Here is a 23853-nt window from a genome sequence, read left to right as displayed (position 1 = left end):
CTGTGGAGATGGGAGAACCTTCCAGAAGGACAACCATCTCTGCAGCACTCCACCAATCAGGCCTTTATGCTAGAGTGGCCAGACGGAAGCCACTCCTCAATAAAAGGCTCATGACAGCCCGTTTGGAGTTTGCCAAGAGATTCTCTGGTCTGATGAAACCACGATTGAACTCTTTGGCCTGAAGGCCAAGTGTCACGTCTGGAGGAAACCTGGCACCATCCCTATGGTGAAGCATGGTGGTGGCAACATCATGCTGTGGGGGTGTTTTTCAGCGGCAGGGACTGGGAGACTAGTCAGGAGTGAGGCAAAGATAAATGGAGCAAAGTACAGAGAGATCCTTGATGAAAACCTGCTCCAGAGCGCTCAGGACCTCAGACTAGGGCAAAGGTTCACCTTCCAACAGGACAATGACCCTAAGCACACAGCCAAGACAACGCAGGAGTGAATTTGGGACAAGTCAAATGTCCTTGAGTGGCCTTGCCAGAGCCCGGACTTGAACCTGATCGAACATCTCTGGAGAGACCTGAAAATAGCTGTGCAGCAACGCTCCCCATCCAACCTGACAGAGTTTGAGAGGATCTGCAGAGGAGAATGGGAGAAACTCCCCAAATACAGGTGTGCCAACCTTGTAGCGTCATACCCAAGAAGACAAGGCTGTAATCGCTTCCAAAGGTGCTTCAACAAAGTACTGAGTAAAGGGTCTGAATACTTATGTAAATATGATATTTCAGTTTTACATTTTTTATAAATTAGCAAACATTTCTAAAAACCTGTTTTTGCTTTGTCATTATGGGGTATTGTGTGTAGATTGATGAGGGGGAAAAACGATTCAATACATTTTTGAATAATGCTGCAACCTAACAAAATGTTGATAAAGTTAAGGGGTCTGAATACTTTCCCAAGGCACTGTATATACTATATATATATATATATAAACACTGGTCTGAAGGGTCACTATTGTAAGTAAATATATCCTTATTGGTCAGGATGGTCACTAGGTAAGTAAATATATCCTTATTGGTCAGGATGGTCACTAGGTAAGTCAGGCTCCTCTACATCAGTGTTACCATTGTATGAAGTCAGATAGAGTGACGATTCCCTCTCTACATTGTCAGGTTAAGGGATGAGCTTTGCGTAGGAGTGACGCCACCTGTCGGAAAACAATGTCATTTTTATCAATGCTTTTCACAATATATCCTCAATACACAATACATCATTCCTCAATATATTGCCTTAGGCCCTGTGTACACTCAGGTTGTACAACTGATGTACAGTACATTTGACACAATGTTTGAGTTGTCTGAACCGTTCTTGTGTCTCCACAACAATTGTGTCATTATTTCTGTGCAAATGTGTTGTACCTTAGTGGTATAACTTGTGTGTGTATGAGGTCTAAGTGCCTGCTTCCAGACTGCAGGTGTTATTGAGCAAAACATTTGCAGGTTTTACATGAAAAGAAGGAATCACATTAGTTTAAACCCTTTTCATGTTACTCAATCAGAGTTAAGGAAGTCCAAACGAGGAGGTTTAGAAAGTGTATGAGAACATGTCAGATGTTATAGTTGAGTCACATGCTGATTCCTGGGATTCCAGAGCAGAGCTGGGTCCTACAGGCTTAGTGGAGCTCCAATAGTCCGGTGGCCAGACACTAGCCAAGCCAGCACCGGGATTACACACATACACACACACACGCATGGATACACACACATGGATACACACACACACACACACACACACACACACGCATGGATACACACACATGGATACACACACATGTGAACGCATGCACACATGCAGATGCATGCAAATGAAGGCACACAAACGCAGGTACACTTAAACACATTAAACACAGACACAGGTACACTTAAACACATTAAACACAGACGCAGGTACACTTAAACACATTAAACACAGACACAGGTACACTTAAACACATTAAACACAGACACAGGTACACTTAAACACATTAAACACAGACACAGGTACACTTAAACACATTAAACACAGACACAGGTACACTTAAGCACATTAAACACAGACACAGGTACACTTAAACACATTAAACACAGACGCAGGTACACTTAAACACATTAAACACAGACACAGGTACACTTAAACACATTAAACACAAACGCAGGTACACTTAAACACATTAAACACAGACAAAGGTACACTTAAACACATTAAACACAAACGCAGGTACACTTAAACACATTAAACACAGACGCAGGTACACTTAAACACATTAAACACAAACGCAGGTACACTTAAACACATTAAACACAGACAAAGGTACACTTAAACAAATTAAACACAGACGCAGGTACACTTAAACACATTAAACACAGACACAGGTACACTTAAACACATTAGACACAGACATGGACAGACGCACGTACACACACAACATGCACACACACACAGACGCACACACACACACACACACACAGACGCACACACACACACACAGACGCACACACACAGCAGTCGGATTACCGCCTGCTTCACCTCACACACTGCCTGGCTGCCAGGAGACGTCATGTGAGCTTCGGGTGGGAGTAGCCTCTAGGCACAGATCTAGGATCAACTATCCCCAAGCTTTACCATTACAGAGAAAACACAAAGAACTGACCTTACATCAGCGTTGAGGACTGATGTTGTCATGTGACGTTGGTAGACATGAGAGTATAATGGGATTATTATGTTTTAACCTTCAGAACAGCTCACATGAGACAGAGAGAGAGAGAGAGAGCAAGAGAGAGAGAGAGGGAGGGAGGAGGGGGAGAGAAAGAGGGAGATGGGGGAGAGAAAAAAGAAGAGAGAGGGATGGGGAGAGAGAGGCAGAGCAAAAGAGAAGGCCTTATGGGGAAGAGAGAGAGAGAGGGAGCGATAAAGAGAAACCAAGAAAGAGAGGGGGGATAGCAGAGAGAAAATAAAGAGTTCATCAATGGGGGCATTTGTGTGTATTTCCCTGTGGTGTTTCTCTGTTGTCTGAACTTTGTAATGTGACCAGTAAGACTTGGGATTTGTGAGGAGGTACAGGGGGGAAAGATGAAAGAAGGGATGGAGGGAGGGATGAGAGAGTGATAGGCTCCCGAGTGGCGCAGCGGTCTAAGGCACTGCATCTCAGTGCTACAGGCGTCACTACAGACCCTGGTTTGATTCCAAGCTGTATTACAACCGGCCGTGATTGGGAGTCCCATAGGGCAGCGCACAATTGGCCCAGCGTTGTCTGGGTTAGGGTTTGGACGGGGTAGGCCGTCATTATAAATAAGAATTTGTTATTGACTGACTTGCCTAGTTAAATAAAAGTTAAATAAAATAAAATGGGGAAGGGACTCCTTTAAAGCAGTGTTTCGAAACCATTTTGCACTGTTGTCCACCTGAAGCCTTTCTTATTGTGTTTCCTGTGTTATATCTACCTGCATCCTGTGTGTTATATATCTACCTGTATCCTGTGTGTTATATCTACCTGCATCCTGTGTGTTATATATCTACCTGTATCCTGTGTGTTATATCTACCTGTATCCTGTGTGTTATATATACCTGTATCCTGTGTGTTATATATACCTGTATCCTGTGTGTTATATATACCTGTATCCTGTGTGTTATATCTACCTGTATCCTGTGTGTTACATCTACCTGTATCCTGTGTGTTTTATCTACCTGTATCCTGTGTGTTATATCTACCTGTATCCTGTGTGTTATATATACCTGTATCCTGTGTGTTATATATCTACCTGTATCCTGTGTGTTATATATACCTGTATCCTGTGTGTTGTATATACCTGTATCCTGTGTGTTATATATACCTGTATCATGTGTGTTATATCTACCTGTATCCTGTGTGTTATATCTACCTGTATCCTGTGTGTTATATATACCTGTATCCTGTGTGTTATATATCTACCTGTATCCTGTGTGTTATATATCTACCTGTATCCTGAGTGTTATATATACCTGTATCCTGTGTGTTATATATACCTGTATCCTGTGTGTTATATATACCTGTATCATGTGTGTTATATCTACCTGTATCCTGTGTGTTATATCTACCTGTATCCTGTGTGTTATATATACCTGTATCCTGTGTGTTATATATACCTGTATCCTGTGTGTTATATCTACCTGTGTCCTGTGTGTTATCTCTACCTGTATCCTGTGTGTTATATCTACCTGTATCCTGTGTGTTATATCTACCTGTATCCTGTGTGTTATATATACCTGTATCCTGTGTGTTATATCTACCTGTATCCTGTGTGTTATATATACCTGTATCCTGTGTGTTATATCTACCTGTATCCTGTGTGTTATATATACCTGTATCCTGTGTGTTATATCTACCTGTATCCTGTGTGTTATCTCTACCTGTATCCTGTGTGTTATCGCTACCTGTATCCTGTGTGTTATCTTTACTTGTATCCTGTGTGTTATATATACCTGTATCCTGTGTGTTATATATACCTGTATCCTGATTGTTATCTCTACCTGTATCCTGTGTGTTATATCTACCTGCATCCTGTGTGTTATATATCTACCTGTATCCTGAGTGTTATATATACCTGTATCCTGTGTGTTATATATACCTGTATCCTGTGTGTTATATCTACCTGTATCCTGTGTGTTATATATACCTGTATCCTGTGTGTTATATATACCTGTATCCTGTGTGTTATATCTACCTGTATCCTGTGTGTTATATATACCTGTATCCTGTGTGTTATATCTACCTGTATCCTGTGTGTTATCTCTACCTGTATCCTGTGTGTTATCGCTACCTGTATCCTGTATGTTATATATACCTCCATCCTGTGTGTTATCTCTACCTGTGTCCTGTGTGTTATATCTACCTGTATCCTGTGTGTAATATATACCTGTATCCTGTGTGTTTTATCTACCTGTGTCCTGTGTGTTATATATACCTGTATCCTGTGTGTTATCTCTACCTGTATCCTGTGTGTTTTATCTACCTGTATCCTGTGTGTTATATATACCTGTATCCTGTGTGTTTTATCTACCTGTATCATGTATGTTTTATCTACCTGCATCCTGTGTGTTATCTCTACCTGTATCCTGTGTGTTATATATACCTGTATCCTGTGTGTTATATATACCTGTATCCTGTGTGTTATATATACCTGTATCCTGCGTGTTATCTCTACCTGTATCCTGTGTGTTATATCTACCTGTATCCTGTGTGTTATATATACCTGTATCCTGTGTGTTATATATACCTGTATCCTGTGTGTTATATCTACCTGCATCCTGTGTGTTACATCTACCTGTATCCTGTGTGTTATATCTACCTGCATCCTGTGTGTTATCTCTACCTGTATCCTGTGTGTTATATATACCTGTATCCTGTGTGTTTTATATACCTGTATCCTGTGTGTTATATATACCTGTATCCTGTGTGTTTTATATACCTGTATCCTGTGTGTTATATATACCTGTATCCTGTGTGTTATATATACCTGTATCCTGTGTGTTTTATCTACCTGTATCATGTGTGTTTTATCTACCTGCATCCTGTGTGTTATATCTACCTGTATCATGTGTGTTTTATCTACCTGCATCCTGTGTGTTATATATACCTGTATCCTGTGTGTTATATATACCTGTATCCTGTGTGTTATATATACCTGTATCCTGTGTGTTATATATACCTGTATCCTGTGTGTTATATATACCTGTATCCTGTGTGTTATATATACCTGTATCCTGTGTGTTACATCTACCTGCATCCTGTGTGTTTTATCTACCTGCATCCTGTGTGTTATATCTACCTGCATCCTGTGTGTTATATCTACCTGCATCATGTGTGTTTTATCTACCTGCATCCTGTGTGTTATCTCTACCTGTATCCTGTGTGTTATATCTACCTGTATCCTGTGTGTTATATATACCTGTATCCTGTGTGTTTTTTCTACCTGTATCATGTGTGTTTTATCTACCTGCATCCTGTGTGTTATCTCTACCTGTATCCTGTGTGTTATATATACCTGTATCCTCTGTGTTTTATCTACCTGTATCATGTGTGTTTTATCTACCTGCATCATGTGTAATTTATCTACCTGTGGATAGACCCTGGGTGTCCCAGATACAGTGATGGGCCTGACTGTGATGTATGACTTATCTGACCCTGTGTTGTATCTGACCCTGTGTTGTGTTGTATCTGACCCTGTGTTGTATCTAACCCTGTGTTGTATCTGACCCTGTGTTGTATCTGACCCTGTGTTGTGTTCTATCTGACCCTGTGTTGTGTTCTATCTGACCCTGTGTTGTATCTGACCCTGTGTTGTGTTCTATCTGACCCTGTGTTGTATCTGACCCTGTGTTGTGTTCTATCTGACCCTGTGTTGTGTTCTATCTGACCCTGTGTTGTATCTGACCCTGTGTTGTATCTGACCCTGTGTTGTGTTCTATCTGACCCTGTGTTGTGTTGTATCTGACCCTGTGTTGTGTTCTATCTGACCCTGTGTTCTATCTGACCCAGTGTTGTGTTCTATCTGACCCAGTGTTGTGTTCTATCTGACCCTGTGTTCTATCTGACCCAGTGTTGTGTTCTATCTGACCCAGTATTGTGTTCTATCTGACCCAGTGTTGTATCTGACCCTGTGTTGTGTTGTATCTGACCCTGTGTTGTGTTCTATCTGACCCTGTGTTGTGTTCTATCTGACCCTGTGTTGTGTTCTATCTGACCCTGTGTTGTGTTCTATCTGACCCAGTGTTGTGTTGTATCTGACCCAGTGTTGTGTTCTATCTGACCTTGTGTTGTGTTCTATCTGACCCTGTGTTGTGTTCTATCTGACCCTGTGTTGTATCTGACCCTGTGTTGTGTTCTATCTGACCCTGTGTTGTGTTCTATCTGACCCTGTGGTATGTCTGAGATGAACCAGGAGAGACTCTGGGTATCCCACACAGTGATGGGCCTGACTCTATGTCCTGTGTATCTGACTGTGTGTTCTCTGTGTTGTATGTAACAGGAGAGACTCTGGGTATCCCACACAGTGATGGGCCTGACTCTATGTCCTGTGTATCTGACTGTGTGTTCTCTGTGTTGTATGTAACAGGAGAGACTCTGGGTATCCCAGACACAGTGATGGGCCTGACTCTATGTCCTGTGTATCTGACTGTGTGTTCTCTGTGTTGTATGTAACAGGAGAGACTCTGGGTATCCCACACAGTGATGGGCCTGACTCTATGCCCTGTGTATCTGACTGTGTGTTCTCTGTGTTGTATGTAACAGGAGAGACTCTGGGTATCCCAGACACAGTGATGGGCCTGACTCTGTTAGCTGCAGGGACCAGTATACCAGACACAGTGGCTAGTGTCATGGTCGCTAGAGAAGGTAACTACTACTGTAGCTTCATTTCTGATCCTTTCTGACCTTTAGTCCCCCTGAGATACATCTATTTTCCAGGACAGTAGATACATAGAGACATTTTACTTCAGAGCGAAGTAGAGCCCACAGCTGCAACTTATTCCACTTGATGTCTCCCTTATCATAATCGTTCAAGTCATACTTAAGTCCCATCTCTCTCTTACACTATATACACAAAGTATGTGGACACCCCGTTGCTGACAGATGTATACAATCGAGCACACCGCCATGCAATCTCCATAGACAAACATTGGCAGTAGAATGGCCCGTACTAAAGAGCTCAATGACTTTCAACATGGCACCGTCATAGGATGCCACCTTTCCAACAAGTCAGTTCGTCAAATTTATGCCCTGTTAGAGCTGCCCTGGTCAACTGTAAGTGCTGTTATTGTGAAGTGGAATGTCTATGAGCAACAATGGCTCAGCCACGATGTGGTGGGCCACATAAGCTCACAGAACTGGACCGCCGAGTGCTGAAGCACCTAGTAAAAATTGTCTGTCCTCGGTTGCAACACTCACTACTGAGTTCCAAACTGCCTCTGGAAGCAATGTCAGCACAATAACTGTTCATCGGGAGCTTCAAGAAATGGGTTTCCATGGCCGAGCAGCTGCACACAAGCCTAAGATCACCATGCGTAATGCCAAGCGTTGGCTGGAGTGGTGTAAAGCTCGCCGCAATTGGACTCTGGAGCAGTGGAAACGCTTTCTCTGGAGTGATGAATTACGCTTCACCAGTTGGCAGTCCGTCGGACAAACCTGGGTTTGGCGGATACCAGGAGAACGCTACCTGCCAGAATGCATAGTGCCAACTGTAAAGTTTGGTGAAGGAGGAATAATGGTCTGGGCTGTTTTTCATGGTTCGGGCTAGGCCCCTTAGTTCCAGTGAAAGGAAATCGTAACGCTACGTCATACAATGACATTCTAGACAATTCTGTGCTTCCAACTTTGTGGCAACAGTTTGTGGAAGGCACTTTCCTGTTTCATCATGACAATGGAACATGCACAAAGCGAGGTCCATACAGAAATGGTTGGTCAAGATCAGTGTGGAAGAACCTGACTGGCCTGCACAGAGCCCTGACCTCAACCCAATAGAACACCTTTGGGATTTATGGGAATGCCGACAGCGAGCCAAGCCTAATTGCCCAACATCAGTGTCCAACCTCATTAATGCTCGTTGTTGAATGGAAGCAAGTCCCTGCAGCAATGTTCCAACATCTAGTGGAAAGCCTTCCCAGAAGAGTGGAGGCTGTTATAGCAGTAAAGGGGGGACCAACTCCATACTAATGCCTGACGAGCAGGTGTCCAAATACTTTTGGTCATGTAGTGTAGGTAAAACAGACATGTACAACATAGTGTTATATGTCATTTTACTTGTCCCCTCTCCTCCCCTCTCTCTCCTCCCTTCACTCCTCTCTCTCCTCTCCTCTCCTCCCCTCTCTTGCTCTGTTCCAGGTAAAGCCGACATGGCCATGTCCAACATCGTGGGTTCTAATGTGTTTGACATGCTGTGTCTGGGTCTTCCCTGGTTCATTAAGACAGTGTTTGTGGACACGGTCAACCCTGTGGAGGTCAACAGCACCGGTCTGGTTTTCATCTCCACCACCCTCCTCCTCTCCATCGTCTTTCTCTTCGTGGCGGTCCATATAAACGGCTGGAAGCTGGACTGGAAGCTGGGGATCGTCTCTCTGTTCTGCTATGTTGTTTTTGCCACTCTGGCCATCCTCTACGAACTGGGCATCATAGGGAACAACCCTGTCAGACTGTGCGGCGACTGATACACTGATAAACACACAGAGACGTACAATAACACACACGGTAGCACACACAGCGCTGCTGCAGGCCGCACTCATCAGACTGTGTAGTGGCTGAGTGCCAGAGATGGAGTCCACACTGCAGCCCTTCCCAGAACCAGACCACCCAGAACCAACCTCTTGACACTCAGACCATTTATACAGAACCCAGATACAGGGCCCAGATTCAGAGTCTCAGAGTACTGATATAGGATCAGGTCCACCCTGTCCATGTCCTCTTATTCATTATGATCTAAATCAGTGGTATTGGAAGTCGGGTCACGACCCCACTAGCAGTTGGGTTTGTGGACAGATTAGGAGTGTTGGATCACCAAATTCAAATACATTTTTTTTACAAAAAATAACAGTTCAAATTATTGTATGGGACACTATACAAACATTTTTAAGATAATTTGAAAAATAATATTGTATTGAGTAAATGTATTTATTGGTTTCGATAAGAGATGAAAATACAATAAATTGAAGGTTATTTGCTGATGTATTATTGGTGGAGTCGCGAGAAATGGTGAAAAAAATTGGGTCCCTGCTGAAAAAGTTTGAATACCACTGATCTAAACTGGTCCGAGACCAATACTCCCAGTGACACACTTTATGAATACAGGCCCAGGACTGGGTGCCAAGACCAGGATCCAAGATAAAGGCTACATCTCAAATGACACCTTTCCCCAACTTAGGTCTCTGGCCAAAAGAAGTGCACTTAAATGTATGTAGGGCAGGGGTATTCAACTCTTACGCTATGAGGTCTGGAGCCTGCTGGTTTTCTGTTCTACCTGATTATTAATTGCAGCCATGCCTAAATCAGTTCCTGATTAGAAAAAAATGCTGTGGATCTGGCTTCAATGTCCAGAGTTGAGTTTGACGGTGCAGGGTGTGATTTGAGATGCAGCCCCCATACTACCTGTGAGAATGACCAAGCAACAATGCCTTTCACCTCTGACCTCGGGAAATAAAGCTGCTTTTTAATATTCTACTGGACTCCTCTGACCTTATCTTGTCATTACCAGAGAGGGAGGCAAAGTGAGAGGGATAACTGGGCCAAAAATCTGTCACCAGCAGGTGGCATTTACGGCATTGTTTTCACACAAGCCTAGTTTTTGTATGGAGGTCAATGATTGTCATATTTGGTCAATGAAAAAATGGAATGGCCTTCTTGCTATATGAGGTTAATTTGATCAAACAGTAGTTTCGCAATGCTTAGGTTATGAGTGTACTGATATAAGTAGGACACATGACTTCCCAGCAACTTTATACAGGAGTTGTGCCTGTTCACACGTGTTTCTGCCCTCTCAATGGCTAGAATGGTCCCACCTGAGCTTGCCTCCTCCCGACTGCATTCCATTTTTAAAGACATCTTTCATTGTTAGAGCAGCCACTAGTCTGGTCAATATAATGGATAACCTGTCATTACGCAATGCTGGTGAACGAGGAAGGGAAAGAGGAAGGTGAATGAGGGAGGGAAGGGGGTATTGTCCATGCAGAACAGATAAGCGTTTACAAGCATCCTGTGTTGCTCAACAGTAAGGACAGTGAGGACAGGCTCGTAAAGAGAAGAAACCCAAAAGTTTCCACTGGTCTTGACTGTCAGGACAGAGACGGAGCCCTAAACTGTTTAAGATAAAGACGAAGGCAATAAAGTATCCATTCAGTTGTCCACTTACATTTACGTAATTTAGCAGACGCTCTTATCCAGAGCATGAACACCATTTCAGTTGGTGCCCAGTTCCAGCTAGCTGAGCTGGTTTAAGACTCCAACCGCGTATACTAACCAATTATCCTATTACATTACAATGACACTAGTTTCACATATTTTGTCAACGTGAGCCATTATATCAGTTAACTTCACTAGATGATTCTCCTACACCATTGTGGTCTGGTTACCTCCGGTGTAGAAAAGGTCTTTAGTTAGTGCTATTTTGGCTAGCTCCAGAGGACATTTTATTTATGGTGTTTTACTTGCAATTAACCTTTGTATTCAATTAAATACACCCACACAACCCTTCTGTGAACTGGCCAGAAGCCTTTGATCCCACAGTAACATTTACAACAAACAAAAATTAAAATGTTTATTCATTCAAATAAACTCATGACCCCCCCAAAAAAGGTTTACCAAAAAAAACTACAGAAGATTAAAAGAAAAACAGATCTTATACACATCCAATAGTCATGGAAACGCAGATACGTGGAAAATGTGTTTTTAAAACAAAACAAAAGCAGTTGAGATGGAACGAGCGGTTGTCGTGACCGTGCATGTGTGTGACTCTAGGCGTTGCGGTCGATGCGGACGTCAACCTCGCGACCGGTGATCTTGGTTCCGTTCATCATCCTGCAGGCCTGATTAGCGCTCTCTGGGGAGTCAAACCTGACCGTACCACAGCCCTTAGACTTTCCTCCCTCCATCTTAATCTCTGCAAACATCACCTGGCCTGGAGAGGGAGTAAGAAAGATGGATGATGAGAGAGAAGAGGGGGAGAACGAGCAGTAGACAGTGTTTAAGCACTGACACTGCTAAAGCCATTTCATTACTGAAGATCAAAGCTACATTCAATCCATCTGCAGGTTATTGAGAACAGTAGACTGATTGAAGAGGCTTACCACAGACACTGAACTTCTCCTTCAGTTTCTGCCAGGTCAGGTCATAGGGCAGCTACAACAACACAGAACATTAGAACACAGGGGCCTAAAATTCTAACTACTTTAGGGGCATTTTCACAGAGCTAGATGACGCTGACTCCTCCGTCTAAAAGTGTTTCCAATTCACCATACTTAATCGGTGTCCATGATGTAAATACCCAGCAGTACATAGTGGATTTTATCAGCCTTATTAAACATGTGTTAGGTGCTTTAATGTGCTTAAAAAGGGGAGCGCACATCATGTCAAAATGCACATTTATACAGTATTTATTTATAAAACGTACATTTCTGACAAAGATCTGACATCCTCCCTTGGCTCTGTCAGACATGGCTCCTCCTCCGTAGCCCCCGAACCCTCGGCTCATGGCCATGCCCCCCCCCATACGGTCATAGCCAGAGCCCATCCGCTCCATGGACCGGCTGCCCATACCACCTAGTAGAGGACACAGGGAAAATGAGTGAGCACCACAGATCCGAATCCCTACCGTAATGGTATTCAGGGGTTGCGCAGGCTTTAGTTCCAGCCCAGCCCAGCACTCTCTCACTCACACACACACACAAAATCAAGGTCAAGCACAGTGAAACATTGACAGTATGAAATGGGTGTGCTAACAGACAGTGAGAGCCACGAGAGAGACAGGGAGGGATGTTAATGTAATGTTCGCTGTACCTAATCCTCCCCCAATGGGCCCCATGCCAAAACTGCTCATGTCTCCTCCATAACCTCCTCCTGATGGAGAGAACGCACGGCATCACACACACACACGTTACCACAACCTATCAGCACATCACAACACAAACAAGTTACAGCACACAAACATCTGTCAGTAACATGTTGGAGCCATAGGGCTGAATGCTAACTTGACCAGTGTTGTGTTACCCATACAGGAGTTGTGATTCAGCTCTTAGTACAGTCTACCTGCAGGTTCCAGTTCCAAGCTACAACATGCCCAGTCTAATGCCCACCACGGACCATGCTGTTAGTGGATGGATATATGACGACTATGGAATGGATTATACCTATGAAGACTGACAGTGACAGGTGTGTGCGTGTGAGAGAAAGAGTGAGTGAGAAAGTGAGTAAGTGAGTGAGGGTGTAAACTACTCACCCATTCCTCCAAAGGAGTCTCCGAAGCCTCTGCTCATGGACATGTCACTGCGACCAAAGTCTCTGTCCATCCCTCCTCCCATCCCCCCTGACCGGTAGGACATGTCTGGAGAGGGGGAAGTGTAGAGAAGGAGAGAGAGAGAGGACGATGGCACAGTCAGAAAAATACTCTGTGGAAAGTTGACATTAAACTTCAGGAGCATTTAAACAGTTTGAGATAATTATTTTGTCCTTAGTGGTGATGGGGGGGATCTATACAAGTTACATCGCAATATTATTTTGGATGATATTATATTGATACTTTGACTCCAAGTATCCATTTGTAAAAATATAGTATTTTGCTAGCTAGCGCTAGCCGGTTGTACCTGCACCAAACTCCGGTATTTTTCATCCTATAGCTTCTTCTTCTCATCTTCTTACATAGTGAGTTAACATGTTTTCAGCACTTATATATTTCCCTGATTGATCAAAACTCATTTTCTCATGCCGTCTCATCTGTCTACAACAGACATATCATGAGCAATACGTTTTGTAACATCAAATTGCAATGCATATATAGAATTGTGATATCTACATAAGATAGTATTGGCACCTAAGCATCGGTATAATATCGTATCGTGAGGCCCCTGGAAATTCCCAGCCCTAGTTGTGTCCTTACCTCCCATCCGTCCCATGTCTCTGGCTCCGAATCCCCCCATGCTGTCCATTCCACCGAACCCTCCAGGACACACAGGATTATTATATTAATGGATAGTCACAACAACCCATGTGTTGTCCAGTCATGTTAACAGAGTGATACAGTAGAGATCTATTATCTAGGACCTTACCTCCTAGTCTGCTCATCCCTCCATACCCAGGTCCTCCCTCCATACCTGACAGACAGAATCACACACTTCACATCTCACACTGATTTGTTTTGTACTAAAGCTTATTCTACATTATCTCTAGACAACTTTCCACCCACTTCAGTGGTCGGGGGGGGGGTCGTCAGTGGTCGAGGGGACGACACGGCGTCGTCAGTGGTCGAGGGGACGACAGTGGTCGAGGGGGGGACGACAGTGGTCAGTGGTCGAGGGAGGGGACGACGACAGTGGTCGAGGGAGGGGACGACGACAGTGGTCGAGGGAGGGGACGACGACAGTGGTCAGTGGTCGACGACAGTGGTCAGTGGTCGACGACAGTGGTCAGTGGTCGAGGGGGGGACGGACAGTGGTCAGTGGTCGAGGGGGGGACGGACAGTGGTCAGTGGTCGAGGGACAGTGGTCGAGGGGGGGCTTCAGTATGTGATGTAAGTGCTTGGAGAAGGTCCAGGAACAACAGGCATCAGAGAGTTTAAAACAAACAGCTACTCTTCACAACCGGTAACTATCGTATGTATGAACCCACTGGCTCCTCCACTGACCTGCAGTCTCTGTGCGTGTGTGTGTGGTTTAAATAGTAACAGTGTGTTTGCTGGAGTATTGTGGCGAGGTTAGGGGTCAGTACTAACCTGCAGGGCCCATGTTGCCCATTCCTCCTCCACCACTCAGCCGGTTGGCATTGATAGGTTGTCCGCCTGGTCCCAGGCCCAACCCAATCCCCCCCAAACCCCCTACACACAGAGAGTTGGAGTTTGTTTGACCACACAAACATAACATCCCTTATGTAATGCCTTGATGAGAACACTAAGCCAAATAGGTGACAACATGACCCATTTCTGCTACAGATAAATGCTGAAGTCAAGTCATTCTAACATTTAGGTGTGTTCTAGAGATAGTCAGAAAGGAACAGGATGTGTACTCACGTGGTAACTGAGGAGCTTTCTCCACCGGGTGGAAATCATCAGCTGGCATAGACTTGTCATCCTGAAACACACAGAAACATATCAAGAGGTGGTTGTCACACAACATTACCACAGCAATATGTAACCTCTATTTTACCTTTATTTAACTAGGCAAGTCAGTTAAGAACAAGTTCTTATTTACAATGACAGCCTAGGAACAGTGGGTTAACTGCCTTGATCAGGGGCAAAATGACTGATTTTTACCTTGTCAGCTCGGGGATTCGATCTTGCAACCTTTCGGTTACGAGTCCAACGCTCTAACCACTAGGCTACCTGCCACCCCAATGACCTGTGACCTTCCACACACATTAACTGTGCAGTGTTATAGGGTTTAGAAATCAGAAACATGCCAATAACAAAGCACACGTACCATCTTAACATGCATCTGTCTGTCAAACAGCATTTGGCCGTTGAACATGGCTAAAGAACAGAGTTAAGGAATGCCATCAATAAAAATGTAATTGTCACATGCTTCCAAAACTAACAGTGAAATGTTTACTCATGGGTCCTTTTCCAACAATGTAGACTTAAAGATAAAAATAGTGACATGAATAAATATAGTGAATAATAATAACAGCCAGGACATGTATAGTGTTGAGAGTATTAGGCCAGCATAAAGAGAGTCTTCTTCAGTATAAGTGTAGAGGGATACAGATAGAATCTGCAGCCTGATGGAAGGTGGGTGTGTTCTGCGGTAGTATATAATATATATAAAGGATACAGATAGAATCTGTAGCCTGTTTGAAGGTGGGTGTGTTCTGTGGTAGTATATAATATATATAAAGGATACAGATAGAATCTGTAGCCTGTTGGAAGGTGGGTGTGTTCTGCGGTAGTATATAATATACACTGCTCAAAAAAATAAAGGGAACACTTAAACAACACAATGTAACTCCAAGTCAATCACACTTCTGTGAAATCAAACTGTCCACTTTGGAAGCAACACTGATTGACAATAAATTTCACATGCTGTTGTGCAAATGGAATAGACAACAGGTGGAAATTATAGGCAATTAGCAAGACACCCCCAATAAAGGAGTGGTACTGCAGGTGGTGACCACAGACCACTTCTCAGTTCCTATATTTCCTGGCTGATGTTTTGATCACTTTTGAATGCTGGCGGTGCCTTCACTCTAGTGGTAGCATGAGAAGGAGTCTACAACCCACACAAGTGGCTCAGGTAGTGCAGCTCATCCAGGATGGCACATCAATGCGAGCTGTGGCAAGAAGGTTTGCTGTGTCTATCAGCGTAGTGTCCAGAGCATGGAGGCGCTACCAGTAGACAGGCCAGTACATCAGGAGACGTGGAGGAGGCCGTAGGAGGGCAACAACCCAGCAGCAGGACCGCTACCCCCGCCTTTGTGCAAGGAGGAGCAGGAGGAGCACTGCCAGAGCCCTGCAAAATGACCTCCAGCAGGCCACAAATGTGCATGCGTCTGCTCAAACGGTCAGAAAGACTCCATGAGGGTGGTATGAGGGCCCGACGTCCACAGGTGGGGGTTGTGCTTACAGCCCAACACCGTGCAGGACGTTTGGCATTTGCCAGAACACCAAGATTGGCAAATTCGCCACTGGCGCCCTGTGCTCTTCACAGATGAAAGCAGGTTCACACTGAGCACGTGACAGACGTGACAGAGTCTGGAGACGCCGTGGAGAACGTTCTGCTGCCTGCAACATCCTCCAGCATGACCGGTTTGGCGGTGGGTCAGTCATGGTGTGGGGTGGCATTTCTTTGGGGGGCCGCACAGCCCTCCATGTGCTCGCCAGAGGTAGCCTGACTGCCATTAGGTACCGAGATGAGATCCTCAGACCCCTTGTGAGACCATATGCTGGTGCGGTTGGCCCTGGGTTCCTCCTAATGCAAGACAATGCTAGACCTCATGTGGCTGGAGTGTGTCAGCAGTTCCTGCAAGAGGAAGGCATTGATGCCATGGACTGGCCCGCCTGTTCGCCAGACCTGAATCCAATTGAGCACATCTGGGACATCATGTCTTGCTCCATCCACCAACGCCACGTTGCACCACAGACTGTCCAGGAGTTGGCGGATGTTTTAGTCCAGGTCTGGGAGGAGATCCCTCAGGAGACCATCCGCCACCTCCTCAGGAGCATGCCCAGGCATTGTAGGGAGGTCATACAGGCACGTGGAGGCCACACGCACTACTGAGCCTCATTTTGACTTGTTTTAAGGACATTACATCAAAGTTGGATCAGCCTGTATTGTGGTTTTCCACTTTAATTTTGAGTGTGACTCCAAATCCAGACCTCTATGGGTTGATAAATTGGATTTCCATTGATTATTTTTGTGTGATTTTGTTGTCAGCACATTCAACTATGTAAAGAAAAAAGTATTTAATAAGATTATTTCATTCATTCAGATCTAGGATGTGTTATTTTAGTGTTCCTTTTATTTTTTTGAGCAGAATATAAAGGATACAGATAGAATCTGTAGCCTGTTGGAAGGTGGGTGTGTTCTGCGGTAGTATATAATATATAAAGGATACAGATAGCCTGTACAGCCTCCAGGGCCTGTTCGAAGGTAACAGTCCCCATCCCTCTGCTCTTCCCATCCTTATCCTCCTTCACGTCAGCCCTCTTCACTGTTCCTGCCATACCAAACACCTCCTTCAGCTTCTTCCAGCCCACCTTGAAGTCCAGCTGGGAGGAGACAGCACAGAGGGGAGGAACCGGGTTAGCATAGAAACAACCGTTACCACACAACACATCTAAACAGACAGGAGGGGACGAGCTAGCATAGAGAACAGTGAAACTAACAAGGTCAACATGGAACTTCAAGTTCTAGGAAGATGCGGACTTGAGATTTAGAGCGCACCGCTCAAGTTGTCTTCAATTGGTGAGCAGGAAAATTGTTTGGTTAACTTGGGACTTCAATACAGCAGATATAAATCTAGTGAGGAGAGATGGTCAGAGACAAAGGCACAGAGAAGAGAGACAGACGTCAGAGAGTATAGTGTGTATGCTTGTCCTCACGTTGGCTACGAACACAGTGGTCCCTAGGCGTCCGACCCGTAGAGAGCTGATGACCTCATGGGGGACGTTGGGGTTGTTAGCGATGGAAGGGGGTACACCTACACCACCCGGTCCCCCCTCCTGTCCCCTGCCTCCCCCTCCAGGGTACATCCCCCCTGTACGCTGCAGCACGCGCCGAGCACGCTCCCCATCAGGATCCTGAAAGAGGGAAACAGATAACCCCTAAACTTTGACCGATTACTTAAACTCTGAGCTTTAGCCCTCCACATCAGGGTTCTGGAGCAGGGAAACAAGGGGTTAAACACAGATGGCCCCATCCTTTGACCTCTGACCTATAATTACAACTCTAACCTTTGAGGTTAAACTAGGTCTAGTTCCCAGTGATTACAGTTAAGACAGTCTCAGAGATCAACATTACAAATCATGTTAATGTAACCACATTTCCAGCAGGCTGGATTAAAGCGCAGATTTAGTACACCACTGAGTTTAATCTCTCATCACCGTGTGGTGCCTACAGTGTGAAAACAGGTCCTTACCGCCATGATATTGAGGGGTCTTCCATTCAGATCATATTTGTTCATGACTTCTATGGCCTTCTTCACAAACTCCTCATCTTTGAACTCCACAACACTGCAGGACAGACAGTCAGGGGATGAAGACATGTATAACAATGACTCATGAAGATAGGTGTGTCTGAAATGGACCCTATTCCCCATGTTATAGTACACTACTTTTGACCAGAACCGTATTAGCCGCCCCATGTGACTCTGGTCAAAACTAGTGTACTGAATGGGGAATATAGGGCCCTACACAAGGACAGAATCACGGAATACAGACAATAAAACAAAATTCAAAAATGTATTTAACTTAGTAGGGACTCAACTAAATGTCTAATGTTAGCCACCTAGCAAGCATTAGCCACAAATTGGAATTCGTAAACTATATACACATTGCAAATTCGTAACATATTGTACAAATTGCAATACATAACATTATACAAACTGCAATTCATAACATATGTAAATTGTAATTAACATTTCATACAAAATTAACACATACCATACGAAATGTAAAATGTCATTAAAGGGAGTGAGTCAGATTTACATACAGAATCATACGAAATGTACTGAGACCGTGTTGCAAAGTTAGACAGGTAGTCTGGTTCCTTACCCACATCCCTGTACAGATAACACCAGGGGATCCAGAGACAACACAGATCCATAACAGAGGGAATGAACAAAGACAGTGATTAGACTGACAAAAGTTATCATTATTTCACATTTGACCTCATGCTATTAGTGGATTACATAATCCATCTTGAAGGTCCAGCTAACAGGCCTTGATGTGGGGAGTGTGTTTTTCTTGTATCCACGGTAAAAAGTGAAGTGAATTTAAGACATTGACTTGGTTTGCTATAGACTTGTTTTTGTTCTCAGTAGAGACATAGTACCCTTACCGTCTTCAGTGGAATAAAAAGGGCTCAGGATATACTTACAAATATGTCCGTCCTGTCTCTACGTTTGTTTAGGAGTATATACTAAACAGTCCGTTTGTCAAACTACATATTAAATGGCTGAATTGAATGCATTCACAACCTAGTTTGCAAATTCCTGGCTGCATCATAATATTACAGATGAATAAACGATGGTGAGATTCTACTGTGAGCCGCTGGAGAAAGAAGAAAGTTACTTTATACAAAATCTACAATATTTTAGAAATAATTAGTTTGTTCATGAAGAGATAATTGTGCCATTGATCCAAATAAAAAAAGGTAACAATTTGAAGACCAAAAAGTTAAATGTCAATCAATAAGACATCAAAATCCCTTTGAGAAATGGTCAACTGCCAAACTTTGACACCAATTGAGCAGACTACAACAACTTAAAAACAAATGTGTACTAAGTTTCAGATGAATTCAAGTTAGTGTTCCAGAATCAACAAGAAGACATCCTCCATCACTCTACAGCCAACTAGGCTATAACAGGCTCTAGCTAGCAGCCACCAACATATCATCCCATAGACATACATGGATAACCCCTTGGATCAGTGCCTTACAGAACACTTGGTAAATAAAGATATACTGCAGTGGAGGGCATTTAAAACCTCGTGCAGTGAGTTGGTCCACATCACTTACCCTTGACTTTCCTTCAGCATCCTTAAAGAGCTCCACGTATGTAACCTCACCAACTTCATGAGACATACAAAGGAAAAATACCAAGAGAACAAAAGGCATTTAAAATCACCAGTCGACTGTTGAACCACCACTCTCGCTCCAGGGCAGGCCGTTGCCTTGGTTATGCCGTTACGATGCTTCCCCATGATTGGTCAACAGTGAGCCCAGACCAACAGTCACCACACAACCCCCTTCCAATGCCTTCCTGGGCTCGACTGAGACAGACACACAGTCAGTCAACTACTGTCAACCTGGGAATTCAGATCACACTTCAGTATAGAAGAACAGTTTGGTCAACACGGTTCCTGTCAACATAGCAAGAAGTCACTACAGTTTAAAAGGTGTCCTTTCACCTTGAAAAAAGACTGAAGAGCTAAAGACCCAATAGTTCAGTGCACAGAAAGACAATGGTTTCATTCATACAAAACAATCATTTGTCACCTTAACACAGGTTCAACTGAATCAAGTGCTCAAGTAGTCAATACTACTACTTGTCTGAGGTTACATTTTGGAGCTGTAAGTCAATATCATGAAACCAATAGTAGCTAACTACATAACAACTTTAACAAGCACAGACATTTCAATTCAATCCAAGCTAAATTGGTGTCCACCCAGGAGTAAAAAATGAAAAATCCAGAAATGTCTATTCTACTGACTTAATAATAACTGCAATAGAATAACATGTTGCCTCAAAAGAAGGAACTACAAGAAGATATGGCTAGGTCTATGTTCTGGTCACAAAGAGAGGACTGAGAAAGCTCCTGTTGAGCTGGAACGAATAGGGCTCATCTCTATAGGGAGAAGCAGCATGGCCCTGTGTGTGGATGGATTACCTTTCTCTCTCATCAGATCTTTAATAGCCTGCCACTTTGTGTCATAGGGGATATTGCTAATGAACACGCGGTTCCTGTGACCCCCTCCTCCGCCCTTCTTGTCCCCGGTGACCTGCTTCTCTTTGTAGGGGTGGAAGCGGTTCCCTTTGCGGCCTCCTCCGGACATCTTTTCTTTGAGCTCAGACTTGGTATTTGGGGTGGTTGTAGGGGCATCAGTAGGGTCATCTGCAAGGGTTTCGGCATCATTGATAGGGGCATCATCGATAGGGTCACCATCTAGAGGGGTATCATCATCACCAAGGACCTCATCTCCAAGGACCTCGTCATCACCCAGGCCTAGGTCCTCTTCTTCTGCAGGGGCATCTTCACCAAGAACCTCATCTTCTTCCGGCTCTCTGAAGAAAACAGAAGAGTACAGTATTAATGGATGCAGCTAGCTTGTCTGTTATAGGTAGGTAATGTTACCTAAACCTACATGGCATGGTCATTTCACCCATGTGCCAAATAACAAAGATGTGCACATAAGTTTATGCAACTTCAATCTCCCATAACTAACATGGGTTTATAGACACAAATGGCTAGTTAGCTACAAAGTCATTTTTTCACCCAACTGGAGGGTGGCGGAGAGGAAAGTTACTGTAGGCAACTCTTGATTCAACTACAAATTGACTCCATTCAAACTGTCGGCTCCGCATGGCAATACATTACTACCAACTGTCTGTTGTTGTCTATCTAACTGTTTGCTAGCTAAATCTCCATTAAGGGACTGTGCACCTAAACCATATAAATCCTATTAAATTACTGAGGGGCCATGTTATAAACCTTCAAAGTTCCAGAATGGGATGAAAGTCCCAGCCATATTGGTCAGGGAGAAATTCAAACCAGTCTAATAGGAATGGATGGCAGTAGAGGTATAATCCAGATTTTACTTATGTAGTAAAAGTAAAGGCATGTGACATATCAGAAATGCTGTAATATAATTGTCAAAATAAAATAATGCCATATATTATACAGTTCATATTAGTTTTATACACATGTTCTGTATAAAGAGACTAATTAAAATGTTAGATAGACACAGACACACACATAAAACAGACCTTAATGGCTAAATGTCTGTTTTCTTGGAAAGCAATATTAGTAACGTTACGTGTTGCATTGATAAATTGTCTAAGTCCCATCATCAACTGATTTCAGCCAGTTTATGGCTGTGGATTGACTGCATTGTTTGAATGGAATGTTGGCATTCCAAAAAAAAATGGAATCATTCCTCTAAAACTGGCTAACATACAGTAAGGAAACATTTCTCAAATTCATTATTTACACAAAATCTTTTCACAGTACTGCCAAACAATGGTTGACCAACTCCCTGCCCAAAATGGCTGACCTTTATCCGCCAAACGGTTCATGTACATTCTAGTATGATAATTCTATGAGTTAAACGCACTAACGTTAGCTAGCTACATATGGTTAGATGGATAAAACTCATTTAGTTATCTGCATAACTACCTAGTAATATATCGTTATTTTACATAAATCTAAAAACAAATTTGACGATCAATGAAGACGACGATAACCAACAAGTTAGTTAGCTACCTAGCTAGCAAGCAAAGTAGCAACTAGATAGCAAGCCGTAGCTAGTTTGATGCTAGCTTTAATGCTAGGCTAACATTAGCTAGCCTCCATCTTGCCTGTTAGTGCAGCACAGATTGTGTCAGAAAAATACGATATATTAGTTACATTTTCAGGCCATTCGTGCCATCCTGAGATGTTCCCTCTGTCTCAGCCTCGATGGGTTCAATAATTTCCTGGACAATATCTGCCATATTCGTCGGTATGCAGAGAAAGCAAATTCAATCGAGAAATGCGCCTCCGCTAACACTGCGCAGTTTAAAATTAGTGACGCTACAGGCCTCCACCAACGCGAGAAAATGCGAGATTTTGGCCTGGTTGTCTTTCATAGCTTAAAGCCTAAACACCGGTAGGTTTCCCACAAACAATTTATATATTTCTACAGTTTCGATTTGGTTTTAGTCATATATATATATATATATATATATATATATATATATATATATATATATATATATATATATATATATATATACACACAGTACCTGTCAAAAGTTTGGACAGTAATTTCAACAACAACAAAAATATTTAACTAGGCAAGTCAGTTAAGAACAACCAGGGAACAGCCTTGTTCAGGTACAAAAGTACAGATTTGTACTTTGTCAGCTCAGGGATTCGATCCAGCAACCTTTCAATTACTGGCCCATCACTCTAACCACTAGGCTACCTGCCGCCCCATTCAAGGGTTTTTCTTCATTTTTACTATTTTCTACATTGTAGAATAATAGTGAAGACATCAAAACTATGAAATAACACATATGGAATCATGTAGTCACCAAAAGTGTGTTTAACAAATCAAAATATATGTTTTATTCTTCAAAGTAGCCACCCTTTGCCTTGATGACAGCTTTGCACACTCTTGGCATTCTCTCAGCCAGATTCACCTGGAATGCTTTTCCAACAGTCTTGAAGGAGCTCCCACATATGCTGAGCACTTGTTGGCTGCTTTTCCCTCACTCTGCGGTCGAACTAATCCCAAATCCTCTCAATTGGATTGAGGTCAGGTGATTGCGGAGGCTAGGTCATCTGATGCAGCACTCCACCACACCCCTTCTTGGTTAAATAGCCCTTATACAGCCTGGAGGTGTGTTGGGTCATTGTCCTGTTGAAAAACAAATGATAGTCCCACTAAGCGCAAACCACACCTCCATGCTTCACGGTGGGAAGCATACATGCAGAGATGATCTGTTCACCTACTATGCATCTCACAAAGACACAACGGTTGGAACCAAAAATCTCAAATTTGGACTCATCAGACCAAAAGACAGATTTCCACCGGTCTAATGTCCATTGCTCGTGTTTCTTGGCCCAATCAAGTCTCTTCTTCTTATTGGTGTCCTTTAGTAGTGGTTTCTTTGGAGCAATTAAACCACGAAGGCCTGATTCACACAGTCTTCTCTGAACAGTTGATGTTGAGACATGTCTGTTACTTGTGAAGCATTTATTTGGGCTGCCATGTCTGAGGCTGGTAACT

General features: G+C 43.4%; 2 protein-coding genes across 3 annotated transcripts in view; one reads left to right on the top strand and one right to left on the bottom strand.

The window, feature by feature from the left end:
• LOC115203358 (sodium/potassium/calcium exchanger 5) overlaps positions 1 to 10163 on the top strand; it is a 17860-nt gene extending 7697 nt beyond the window's left edge. The window contains exons 8-9 of the mRNA XM_029767991.1: positions 7250 to 7351; positions 8837 to 10163. Coding sequence (XP_029623851.1) covers positions 7250 to 7351; positions 8837 to 9159 — 425 coding nt within the window. The 3' untranslated portion in view covers positions 9160 to 10163. The remainder of the gene's footprint in view (positions 1 to 7249; positions 7352 to 8836) is intronic.
• A 1032-nt stretch (positions 10164 to 11195) lies between these two features.
• On the bottom strand, positions 11196 to 22665 carry LOC115203357 (myelin expression factor 2). 2 transcript variants are annotated; one of them, XM_029767989.1, is made up of 17 exons: positions 22488 to 22665; positions 20751 to 21145; positions 19879 to 19931; positions 18915 to 18922; positions 18281 to 18374; positions 17745 to 17942; positions 17258 to 17411; positions 15127 to 15176; positions 14718 to 14778; positions 14424 to 14525; positions 13762 to 13806; positions 13593 to 13652; positions 12936 to 13040; positions 12497 to 12556; positions 12111 to 12259; positions 11788 to 11839; positions 11196 to 11618 (listed from the first exon to the last, which is right to left on the bottom strand). In XM_029767989.1, the coding sequence occupies exons 1-17, from the start codon at positions 22571 to 22573 to the stop codon at positions 11455 to 11457; spliced, it is 1836 nt and encodes a 611-aa protein (XP_029623849.1). In that variant the 5' UTR covers positions 22574 to 22665; the 3' UTR covers positions 11196 to 11454. The 2 variants fall into 2 exon arrangements, with proteins under 2 accessions (XP_029623849.1, XP_029623850.1); XM_029767990.1 differs by lacking the exon at positions 12497 to 12556.
• Positions 22666 to 23853: the final 1188 nt, after the last annotated feature.

This window comes from Salmo trutta, chromosome 12 (assembly GCF_901001165.1).
Source record: "Salmo trutta chromosome 12, fSalTru1.1, whole genome shotgun sequence".
Lineage (NCBI taxonomy): Eukaryota > Metazoa > Chordata > Actinopteri > Salmoniformes > Salmonidae > Salmo > Salmo trutta.
This window is presented reverse-complemented; position numbering and strand designations above follow the sequence as displayed.